Here is a 12,209-nt window from a genome sequence, read left to right as displayed (position 1 = left end):
TGAAACATCTGTGAGAATAAAGAGAAGACCTTGCGCATCCCCGGGATAGGCGCATAAAGGCCGCGCGTAAGCGACACACAACAAATGAGACAATAGTCTAATCCAAATCAGGATAAGGACAACCATGATTGTACTCATCAGGCAACCTTCCAGAAGGTATCTTTTAAGGAACAAAGAATGTGCTGATGTTGACAGCTGCCAATGAAGGGTGGACAACTCAGCAAAGCCCATGTGCCACCACGTGATGGCACATGGGTCAGGTGAAATACCTTGGTCAGAGAATAATCAATGAAAAAGCACCAGGTGTCCTAAGTACACGTGGCGCGAAGCAATAGAAGGAGGCCAAAAAGGCCCTAATGAGGTCTGAGCCCAATCATTGGAAACCCTAATACTATAAATACCACACCACCTCCACAGTTGGAGGCAAGGAAAGAAAATATACTCTAAGTCCTTTACTCATTTTCACATTTTGATTATCTTCTCCTACAATACCTGATTCTCACACCGGAGGGTTACCCCAAAGAGGACCCCTCTGTCCCTTTCTGAGGGGTAAGCTCACGGTGCTGTTCGTTTTGTAGGTGGAAGAACTCGTATCTCGGAAAACCATCGGTGATATAGCACACTCGTACCCGAGGAACGTTGATCGTATACAAGTAAGTCGATACACGCTTCTTCACTGTGTGTGCCTCTTTGGTTACGTTTTAATAATAATAATAATATTATTATAATAATATACGTATACATATAGTATATATATATAAAAGTGTATATATATAAAAGTATAAAAGTAAAACTTTACTCTTTCTCTCTCTAGAAACAAAACATACTATCATTCTCTCTCACTACATATTAAGTTTCTCTCTCCATTTCGTGGAAACCTAAAGTGGTGACGACTAGGGTTTTCGGGATATTCGCGCCTTAATTACTCGCTACCAGCTTCAAATCCGTAAGTAAGCTTATGATTTTCGATTTGGGTTTTCGATTCTGGATCTAGTGAGGGTTGTTTTATTGTTTTTCATGAAGAAATTAGTTTCAGATCTGTTGTCGGTATGTTTGCTTTATCTTTTGTTGGTACATCTGTTAAGCCTTTGGACTTTGATGTTTGATTTGGCTGTGGGTTCTTGTGTTAGGAGGTAATTAAGGTTATGGATGGATTTGCTAGATAGATAATATTATTATTGTTATTATTATTATTATTAACCTAATCTATCTAGTGGGTAGATTAAATCTGATATATATGTATCTGTGTGGTGGATGTGAATTTGGGATAAATCTGATGAATTTGAATTTGGTTTTCTCGAGAAGTGTAAAAGTTTTGTCATAAATTTATTTACTTTTTTAAGTGGGAGCTAGCGGCGGGGATGAAACCCTAATTGATGATGGGTTGACTTGATGCATTTTGTTACTTGTTTGACTGCCACTGCTGATAGGGTAAGTTCATGCTTTTGACTAAATAAAAATGGTAACAAAAATTAAATTATATTTCCTAATTGGGTTCAGACTATTTCTAGCTTTAGTTACTGTTTTAGTTTCTTCTGCATTAATGTCTTGTTCAAGCTTTAGATTTGAAGTTGTAGCTTCCATATTTATCATGAAATTATTACTATGAACATCTAGCTCAGTTTATGTCAAGACTGTGTACGTGTACAAGTCGCTAGTCAAACTAATTTCATTAATAGATAATGTGATTGTGTATGTAGTGTTATAAGTTTATGTGTTGCTGATAGTACTATATATGGTTTGGAAGTGAAGATTAGAAATTTTTATTTTGTTTCATTGACTAACAGTGTTCCAACATTCGTGTCAGTGCTTGGTTTTGTATACATGTGATATTTGAATTTGGTTTGTTCTAGCTGTCTGTTGTTGTTTATATGTATGTGACCATGGTTGTATTGAGTAGTAGGCATGTTTTACTTTGTGTTTAACTACAGTTTAATTTTTGTTATCCTATGTTGTTAATTAACCTTGCATGCATCACTTGTTTATTTAGTTACTTCTGGTTTTCAAGGCTAGTCTCTTTGCAGTGAATTTCGGAATGCATATTTTGTTAAGCTTAATCCGTTTGTAGTCTTATATTTTTCTTTTAGTTACTGCAATTTACCTTTAGAGTTAAATTAATCATACCGTGTGCTCTTTTGTCACAGTGGTATGTTAAACATGAATGGCAATGATGAGAGGGGCATTGTCCCAGTACTAAAATCCAGCCAGCAAACGGTTAAGATTGATTTGTTATGTATCAAACTTAGCGTTAAGAAGCAGAAGGACGATGCCTCAAAGTGTAGCCATTTTTCTATACGGTAAGTTTTACTATTTTAATTCCCATTGCTTGCTATGAGGCATGTTGATCATTGTTGATTGTTCAACTTCAATATCATTTAATTAGACAAACTTTATCGTTGCATATACGTACATTGTTTAATTTGTTTTAGTGAATGCTCAGGCATAATATGATACCTAGTATTAAGCACTAAGTTAATTTGTATCTTTAGAAATCTTGATATGAACTGCTTTGTTTGCTTTTGTGTTGTATATATCTTCTATCTATTGTTATGGTTACAATTCAACAGTCACATAATCACCCCTCATTTTACTTTGACCATCTTTTGGTCAACTCAGAGGTTATGCTGCTGGAATGCGTGAAACGGGTCGCAGCAACTTGCAATCATTTACTGAAGAACTCCCGCCTATGGACGTCCCAAACTTTAGATATTGGCGTTGCCAAAAGTGTTCGCAGAATTACGAGACTGCAAATGCCTCAAACGAGACCGCATTAATCTCTGCGTATGATCATTTTTCGTTCCCTCCAACAAGGTCAAACCCTCAAAATTTCAATGGAGTAACAGCACTTCCTTTTGGTGAGGGCACTTCAGGTACCTACATATATTTGAATGATTATTAATAAATGTGATTCTTTTTCTGTACATGTTAATGTTCGTTCATCTATCCATAGGTATTAAACCTGTTGATGACATGAATGACGATGAAATCATTCTTGCTGCTTTAGGAGCCGATGAAAGTCAAACGTCTCAAGAAGTTCTTGATAAAGTCAAAGTTTATAAAGAACCAACTAAATGCGGTACTGTTGACACTAATGCTGGTAAAAAAGAGAGCAACGAGTTGAATGATCATGAGATTCATCAAAAAACAAGCATAAGTCAACCTATCGAATCCGATCAAGATAATTGCCAAAATGAACTTCCAAGAAGAAAGGCTCGAAAAGTGCGTTTGTTGAAGGAATTACTGTGTGGAAAGACTGAAATCCAGCAACAGAAAAAGGGTAATAGCTCATCTCCATTAATGGCACCGATTCCCCAGGTTAAAAGGAAAATGCTGCATGATGATCATGAGCATGACCATGATCGTAACCATCATCATGATCATAAAAAGATGAATGCTTTCAAGGGGGATGCAATTACGGAAACTAATGTGGCGGAACATTCTAGCAGTCTGGAAGCTCGTGAATTTGGAGAAAATAAAAACAAATATGAGTGGAGTAAACACGGGACTCCAAGGAGCTCACTTCTTGGTAAGGTTAATAGTGATCCAGTGACAGCTTGGCGATCGATATTCAATGATGTAGGATCAGACAATCGGGTTTTACCAACATACAGTGTGCCTAAAAGCAGAGGAACAGAACCCTACTCTAACTTCATGAACCCACCAAAGTCAGACACAAAAGTCAACTCAAAGAAAATCACCAGCAATCCTATAAAAAGTAATTTTTTTGTAGAGGATTCAAGGAGGATGAAGGATAGTGGTCGGTCTCACGCAGAGTTGGCGCTTGATATTTCTTTAAACTATGAGGCACATCCCCACATTCGATCTCAACCGTCCATTTTGAATCAACCTCCCAGTCAAGATTATAATAAAAAGCCAAGCTTTTTCTTAGGGGAGTCAAGTAAATTTCCGCCTAGAATCCCATCAGAGTCAAAGTCACAAGAAAGATTGGTCCACGAGAAACGGTCATACACGCAGCTTCCATATGGAAGTTGCTCTGCGCATCAGAAGTTGGTAATATACTAATATTTCTATTTAATTTTGCTATTAACATTATTAATTTCTTAGTTTTATTATAAAAGTGATGATTATTAATGTATAGGATTTTTCTGATCCATATAAGAGGAACATTGGAGTGGGGTACTCAGAGTTTACAAGGCCTAATAATAATAATCATCAAAGACAAGAGAAAATGCTTTCAATTGGGAGATCGGACGAACATGAAATAATTGAACTTGTGGCTAGAAACCAATACGAGAGGAGCTTATGCGAACCTAAAAAAGGGATGATATCGGGTTTTCATAAACATAACATGAATGAAGGAATGAAATCATCGCATCATGAATATCTCAACATGATGAGACCACCATCAAGTGACAATGTGGGTCCCATGAGATCTCCAGCTGGCAGCCTCTTTCAAGATCAAGTTTCTAACTTTACTATGAATCAGAAGAAACCGTTGCATGGCGTTTGGATATCGGATCCTAGATCTCAAAGACATTATGATTCACATTATCATTATGCATCTAATGGAAACAACAATAAAATCCCGAATACCCATCTCTATAATTCCTCTAATATGCAGGCATTTGAAGCTTTTAACAAGTATAACAATGGCGGAAGTCAAAAAGAAGCATCTGGCATGCAATTTGGTCACACATATGCAAGATACTCAGAAAAAGATAAAGGGAAAAACATGATGGATTTGGATCTGAATCTTGTGGCTCCAAATGTTGTTGAAGAACATAACGGTTTGGAACCAAACCGTATGTGTTCGTTCGATAGTTCATATTCAAACGAAGCCATACCCGCGATGCAATTGTTAAGCCTAATGGATGCAGGGAAGTCAAGTCAACCGTTCAGTTTAACCGGTCAGCCATTTATACCAAAGCCGAAACCGAAACCTATTTCTGTTTGTTATAGTCATTGCAGCTCAACCGTGACTGAAAAAACAAACCTGCCGGTCAATCCAATCGAAAGTTCAATGTTTAGTGTGTTTCAAGCAGGTCAAAATATTAAGTTGACTTCTAGTTATGGTCAACAAGGTTATCATAAACCACAAGAGATATCAAGAGGTACACCATTAGCTTCGGTAGGATGTAGACCAGAGGATTCTTATTTCCCTCTTCCATGGCATGCAAATGAAGGTCAAAATAAAGTCAACGGAGCGTTCAGACCAAGGTTTGACTCATCAAGAACTGAGATTTGCACGATCAACCAAAACCCCGCTGATTTTAGCATACCTGGACCACATAATATGTATATGATTGGTGTTGAAGATCTGATTGGTAACGAGGCGTGCTTTTATAACCGAAAGTTTACATCAGAGAATGCGTTTGGACCGAAAAGTCAAAGAAAGGTCATGAAGTCTACATCTTGAATATGTTTTGAGATGATATTTTGGAGTAATTTCATGAATAATAAGAAAAAGGTGAGGATAATCATGTTACAATCAAGGTTAGTGATGAAAATAATTTGAGATATGAATGTTTGTTTAACTAAGACTAAGTTGTGATTGCCTTTATGGCAGACTGGTGTGACCTTTTTTATACGGTAATTTAAAAAAAAATATTCATGTGTATATATATAATATGTAATAGTCCATAGAAGAGTTGGTTTTCTTTTGCTTCTTGGGACAATGTTGCTTGAAATAGTTTGATGTTAATTTTGAACTTGAGATATTGCTCTGTTTTTTTTGTAATGCTCATTATTCTGTAGTGATTTTAGTCATTTTCAGAGTAATAATTGACATATGACAAACCCATAGCAATAATGTTCTTGGTTTAGAAGCAAGTGGTCAATTATAGTTTATGCATCGGTGACAAAATCCACCTGATCTCAAGTCTCAACAGCGGCATGACAAAATATGTCATATTATCACTCAGTTAGTCGATCATCATATTCCTATGGTATTCTTATATAGTGGTATATCATGTTTCTTCTAAATTTTTAAACATGACTTCCAATACTTTCAAATCTACTATATTACCTTTCTGTCCATGTAACATTTGGGGGTTGTCACCCACTCTTTTGCACTTTCACCTTCTGTTCTGGTAATTAGCAGTTATTCATCACAAATGATGATTCTAGTCAGTATGCATGGATGTATTCGTTGACCCATTGTTTCCAAACCTGTAACTTATCTCATCATTTAAAGCCTCTTGTTGAAAACTCATTTTCCTACGCCATTTAACACTTACAATGTGATGGTTTTCTTGAGCTTACCAGAGGCTCGATGGCCCAATTTCTTTTCGAATCTGGTGATTCATACCGTATACATATCATGCTCCAACACACCCCAACAAATGAGTGGTTTAGCTGGAAAAAACCCATATTTGTCGGAGATTGCTCGAGCTTTACTTTCCATGCTCAACTACCTATGTATGATGCTTATGTCATAGCCGCCATCTTTACCACTTTCAATTCTTGATCATTCTTCCCATTATGAAAACTATGATGGAGGAGAAGTGAAAGGCACATAAGTTGTTTTATGCTTGTATTCTTGTATACATACACTGAAAACTATTACCAACAACTCCACACTGAAACTATGATGTGGTAATATCATCGCGCCTCTTCCACTCCTACTTCTAGCCTACAAGCTTTACTCACGCTCATAAATGAAAACTATGATGTGGTAATATCAGTGTGGAGTTGTTTTATGCTCTAACCGAACATTGTTGGTTGTAAGTGGAGTTGTAGGAGCAAGAGACACTCTAATGGATCCGTGAGCGGATATAAAAGCTCGACTTGTTGCCAAGGAATTTCATTAGACTAAGGATCGCTTACACACTTACACTGAGATGTCAAACTGTTGGTCTTATCACTCTAATGTGTTCATGATGATTCATCTAAGACTGTTTATAACACACAATCTCTTGGCTTTGTTGACCCGATTCACCCACGCCATGTATATTTGCTGCATAATTATAAGACCCTTTACGGTTTAAACAAGCTCCGACAACTTTTTTTCCACACTATCTATGGCTCTAGTGGCATTCGGTTACTCAATGTGGCTCAAATACTATAACAATTTACATAGTAAAAGAACCAGGGGTGAATGTGAATAAACTCTCTTTAGTAAGTAGTAATCAAAACCATATCTTTTATACATATAAATGGATTGCTTACAAAATACAACACTAGTTAGTCCTGAATTACCTTACCTCATAATTTTATTTTGTTTATTCAGTTAAATATACTGTTATATGACTCCGGAAAAAAAAAATTACATGTGTTTGATATGTACAATTATTTTAATTGCTTGATGTTATCCTTTCACTCGGCCACTTGGGTGTGTTTGTATGCAGGTGTTTTGGTGTTTGGTTGTCTAGCTTCTTACTAGTCTTTGGTTTTCAATAAATTTGGATGTTCATAGAAAAAATGTTATCCTTTCATATATTGAATATGCGGTTGGGTTTATTGAAGAAAACAACATTCACAGGAATACAAGTATACAACTGCTTCTGCCAGACTTAGCCCATGCCCCATAATCTCACCATTGAAAAGAGAGAGATGTGGCCATGAAGCCCAACTCCCATCTTTAGGCCATAAACAATCCTGGGCCTAAAGCATGGCAAGCCAGAACCCAAGATCTAGTACAACTGAACCAGTTCAAACTTCAAACCAAGAGTGATAAGAGTTAAGAGTTAAAGATGGAGTATGGGTCATTCTTTGCATTGTGACACAGTTCAAAAATGATATAAAACCAAGAACAGGTTCATCAGTTCATAAAATTGATCAAGAAAACACGGTAGATTTGCTTTGTCAGAAAATATGGTTCTGTAAGATACAACTTGACTTCCATAGCTAAGTATCTAAGTTGCTAATAAAATACAATTCAAGAAAATTCACATAAAACAATAACAGAAACTGCAAACTCCAAATTTAATGTCTGTCATTTGGCTACTATCATGTCACCTCATTTCCTATATGGATGATACCTTCCACCACCACCACCACCACCGCCACCGCCACCGCCACCGCCACCGCCACCGCCATTATCATACCCTTTACCACCATCGTATCCATACCCATACTCGTATCTACTAGCAGCACCACCGCCTCCCATACCAAATCCTTTACCACCATAACCATCACCGACACCACCACCTGCGCTTCCACTTCCATAGCCCCTACCACTACCATACCCGGCAGCCCCACCGTACCCAGCAGCACCATACATGGGTCCACCAAACCCGAACCCATACCCGTATCCACCATAACCGCCATAGAAAGACGCAGAACCACCAACATAGCCTCCCCCATAACCGTCATAACCAGAATACCCTCCCCCATAATCATCATACGCTCTATTCACTTTTCCACCATAATCACTGCCGTACCCTGAACCCCTACTGAAACCACCACCATATGACTTTGAACCACCGCCATGACGTGACCTGTTGTCATATGAGAAATCACCACCGCCTCTTTTTGGCTCAGCCCTCTTTATCTCCACCTGACATGATTCACATCTTATCAACTTTTCTATCTTTTTGAAATGCAAAACTAAATTAGGCAAATTGCATGAACTTTACACTTCTTTTTCTAGTCAAGTGACCAGCATCAGCTTTAGATTACGCGCAAAATTAAAAACAAAAAAAACTTCAAACTTATGACCAAGTTTAGCAACCAACCACCATTATTTTAACCAATTTAACACATTGATTGATGTCACTGAAATTATGCTAAAAAAGTATATACAAGTTTGAAAACGTTATCTTTTTCTTATAACGTATATTTAAATGTGTATTAAATGCCAAATCAAATGCCAAGACTAGATTTTTGAGAATTCAGCAAAAAATTGACACGCTACCTTGAACACGTCATTTGTTACTACAATCGATAATATAACGTGTGGTTGCTACTTAATAATGAAATGTAAATCAGTATTTGATTCACCCTTAATTTAAGTTGTTTGCTAAAATCGGGAAGATAAGCATCCATTGTCAAATCATATGCAGTGACATGTAAGAATACACAAAGATGAAAAATAAGACCACGTCAGCAATTTTAAAAAATAAGCACTGAATAACCTTTACAGTTAAACAAATCATACATTTCTATAATCAGTAATAGATTATAATTTTATTGCAAAAAATCAGTAATAAAGTGTATTTAAATTTGGTTATAAAATTCACACCTAACTTAACTTTGGTTACTAAAATATTGAAAAAGTGTAAAATTTGTTTCTATGTCGTGCATTTTGCCCAAATATTCTGTGCAAAAAAATTATTTAAAAAGGTGCAAGAACAATTAATTCACTCACTTGTTTGCCTCCAAGTTCATGTAATTGACCATCGGCAAATATCTTATCCACAGCATCTTCACTATCAAATGTAACAAAGCCAAAACCTCGTGACCGACCCGTGACATGATCTAGCATTATTTGATTATCAATTACATCACCATAATTGGAGAAATACTCCCTTAATTCATCTGCACAAAGAAGTTAGAAACCTTAACTCCATAACATAAATAATCCATTGAATATATATACAACAAACTATGGTATATTACCTTCCATTAAAGTCAATGGTATACCACCAACAAAGATTTTTTTTGTTCTTAATACACCTCTACTGCCCTGTGAATTCTCTCTGGGAACTGTCCTCTTCACTTCAACCTAATTCAAGAAAATATTAAAAAGCATAAAAGTTGACTAACAAATACAAGTCAAATCAAAGCAGCAATTTTGACCAATTTGTCTAAAAATGGGTGAGAATGAATTTATATGTTTTTCTCAAGCTCGTCCAATTGGTTAAAAAACTGACAAAAAACAGGTCAAAACTTAAAAGGTCAAACGCTTATAACAGCGGAACTGCCTAATATGTTATGCTCAAATAGGAAGTTGTTTTGTAGGAGATAATCACCCAAGTTTTCAACTTTTCTCATAAAAACCACCCAAATCTTAAAACTGTTTCATAGACCACTAATACTATGTGTAATTTCAAGTGACAATATCATAGATGTGTGTCTTACCGGTCTGCCATCAATGACATGATCTTGCTCCAAGACTTTATCAGCATCAGCTGAGTTAGCAAACGTTACAAACCCAAATCCACGTGGTCGACCGGTCACCTTATCCATCATTATAACAGAGTCTGTTATTTCTCCATAGTTGCTAAAGTAACTGTTGAAAGATGCTGGAAACAATAAACAGAACGTTAAACCTAACAACTATGAAAAAAACAGCATATAACTGTGATTTATTGTGTTCACTTTTGATCCCCTGCTTTTATATATTATAAAATATATTACTTATATAGAGAAAAGATAGAATACAATAATTGCTTAACGTACATTAGGTACAAGAATACTTATATTCATGAAATCGATCCATGAAATCACATCACAAGATCTCGAAATCGTCAATATATATCCAATTAATCATTGGTTCACCAAAATAAACAGTTTTGGATCGTTAATCGATCAATTTTTTACTTTTATACACGAAAACCGTTTTTGAGCGTTTTAGTTTTTGGCTGAGCGTTTTAGTATTTTTGCCTTTGAGCATCTCGCGTACCTATCGTACGTTAAGGCATTATTGTACATTATCTCGACCCTACTTATATATATGTAAAAAACAACTTAAATGAATATATAGTAAGACATTATTGCTTCAAAAAAATCACCAAAAGAACTACCCTACTAATTAGACTAAAACATTCTAATGCATTTAAATAAATTAAAAGGTCCGTATATTCAATAAACATATAATAATAAAGTGTATTATATCAAATAAACATTCACTTATACGATACAATAGAGTGTATACATATAACATTCTATTTCATTTAAAGTAAACTGGATTAACATACCTTGAGAAGTCTCCCAAGCAATGCCTCCAACAAACAGTTTTCTATCACAAAACAAAACTCAATAATTAATTTCCAATCTCACACCACAATCTTCATTTTTCATTATTTTTTACATGTCTTGTGCAACCAAAGATACAACTATCTCTCCCACCTTTGAAACCATACATCACAAAAAGTACTTTCTAAACTAAACCATAACAGTCTATACATATAAACATTTCTAAACCCTAAAAAACTAAATACACAAACTAAAACTAACCCTGCGGATGAATCACGACTAATACTGTCATTGATTGAATGATGCCTTAATCCAATGGCTCCACCACTATCATCTACATTATTATTATTATTATCATAATCTAGATGATGATTTTGATTCGTACTGTCAAAGTGTAGCTGCCCGCCGTCCATTTCCTGGTAAATTGAAACGAGTTTTGTCCTCTAACCTATAAAACGAAATCTAATTTAAGCTCTGTAATTTTAGGTTTTGGAGATTGTAGAACAAAGAACGATAACGATAAGAACCTGATGAAGACGTGTGCTGTGAAACGATGGAGGAAATTAGGGGTTTTGATTGATGGTTTGTTACTTTATGATTCGGTGGATGGAGGAGGTAAAGGTAAAGGTAAAGGTAAAACACCAAAATGAAAATGAAATAAACAAAAAAGAAACCCTAGTTGCTTCAGGTCGAACAACACATACGCCGTGGTCTGGTCTTTATTATTAACCAACCGTAAATTATATTACTCCGTATTGTTTTACTTTCACTTTATATAAATGAAACCAATATTATATAGCGTAAATTTACTTTTATGAAGTGTTTTTAAAATGATATATAAGACGGATATGTGAACATCATCCGTAACTACTTTGATGGTCTTCTAGGTATTATGCGTATAAGTTTAATTCTTAGTACCGATCAAATTCACATAAAAAAAAACATTACCAGTATCGATTGCATGTAAATTTAACAAATATCATAGTTAAGTTTACTAATCAAAATTTCATCATGTACACCAACAACAAGAAGTGTAGCCATGACACACAATTCAATACTACCTAAATATTCACAAACCACCTAAATATACACAATTCAATACCACTTATAGGGGTTCTTGTTATTAAAAGTCCTAAACAACACATTGTATGAAAAACATCATTAATACCATCATCAACAGTCAACCTCAATGAGATAAACATCGATGAACAAGTTGATTGATCCATGCTAAATACCCTAAATTGCACAAGCTATAAATTGTGTATGTACATTAATAACCCAAACAACACTACCTATAGCACCCAACATTTCACTTTGACCACACATAAACAACAGTACGTATACGAACTTCGAAAATAAATTTCTACAAACTTTATTATCTCAACCAAGAT

The 12,209-nt window shown here is 35.5% G+C and overlaps 2 protein-coding genes across 2 annotated transcripts; one reads left to right on the top strand and one right to left on the bottom strand.

The window, feature by feature from the left end:
* Positions 1 to 2,050: 2,050 nt before the first annotated feature.
* LOC143530103 (uncharacterized) lies at positions 2,051 to 5,671 on the top strand. The gene is made up of 4 exons (XM_077025732.1): positions 2,051 to 2,297; positions 2,617 to 2,870; positions 2,951 to 4,011; positions 4,100 to 5,671. The coding sequence occupies exons 1-4, from the start codon at positions 2,149 to 2,151 to the stop codon at positions 5,375 to 5,377; spliced, it is 2,742 nt and encodes a 913-aa protein (XP_076881847.1). The 5' UTR covers positions 2,051 to 2,148; the 3' UTR covers positions 5,378 to 5,671.
* Positions 5,672 to 7,724: 2,053 nt separating this feature from the next.
* LOC143530070 (heterogeneous nuclear ribonucleoprotein 1-like) lies at positions 7,725 to 11,438 on the bottom strand. Its single transcript, XM_077025696.1, has 6 exons — positions 11,080 to 11,438; positions 10,821 to 10,861; positions 9,982 to 10,145; positions 9,520 to 9,625; positions 9,269 to 9,438; positions 7,725 to 8,458 (listed from the first exon to the last, which is right to left on the bottom strand). The coding sequence occupies exons 1-6, from the start codon at positions 11,229 to 11,231 to the stop codon at positions 7,919 to 7,921; spliced, it is 1,173 nt and encodes a 390-aa protein (XP_076881811.1). The 5' UTR covers positions 11,232 to 11,438; the 3' UTR covers positions 7,725 to 7,918.
* Between the last annotated feature and the right edge of the window lie 771 nt (positions 11,439 to 12,209).

The sequence above is a fragment of the Bidens hawaiensis genome, unplaced genomic scaffold, assembly GCF_021521415.1.
Source record: "Bidens hawaiensis isolate Kalapana, Puna unplaced genomic scaffold, B.hawaiensis_p1.1 tig00008841_1, whole genome shotgun sequence".
Lineage (NCBI taxonomy): Eukaryota > Viridiplantae > Streptophyta > Magnoliopsida > Asterales > Asteraceae > Bidens > Bidens hawaiensis.
Note: the sequence above shows the minus strand (reverse complement) of the source record. Positions and strands in the feature narration are given on the sequence as shown.

Bases quoted from the DNA above. Each gene is read 5' to 3' on its own strand.
- LOC143530070 (XM_077025696.1), bottom strand. From the start codon at position 11,231: ATGGACGGCGGGCAGCTACACTTTGACAGTACGAATCAAAATCATCAT. The intron at 10,146-10,820 runs GTATGTTAATCC...TATTGTTTCCAG, and splicing joins TGCTTGGGAGACTTCTCAAG to CATCTTTCAACAGTTACTTT. The intron at 8,459-9,268 runs GTGAGTGAATTA...GAATCATGTCAG, and splicing joins ATGAACTTGGAGGCAAACAA to GTGGAGATAAAGAGGGCTGA.
- LOC143530103 (XM_077025732.1), top strand. From the start codon at position 2,149: ATGTTAAACATGAATGGCAATGATGAGAGGGGCATTGTCCCAGTACTA. The intron at 2,298-2,616 runs GTAAGTTTTACT...TGGTCAACTCAG, and splicing joins TGTAGCCATTTTTCTATACG to AGGTTATGCTGCTGGAATGC. The intron at 2,871-2,950 runs GTACCTACATAT...ATCTATCCATAG, and splicing joins TTTTGGTGAGGGCACTTCAG to GTATTAAACCTGTTGATGAC.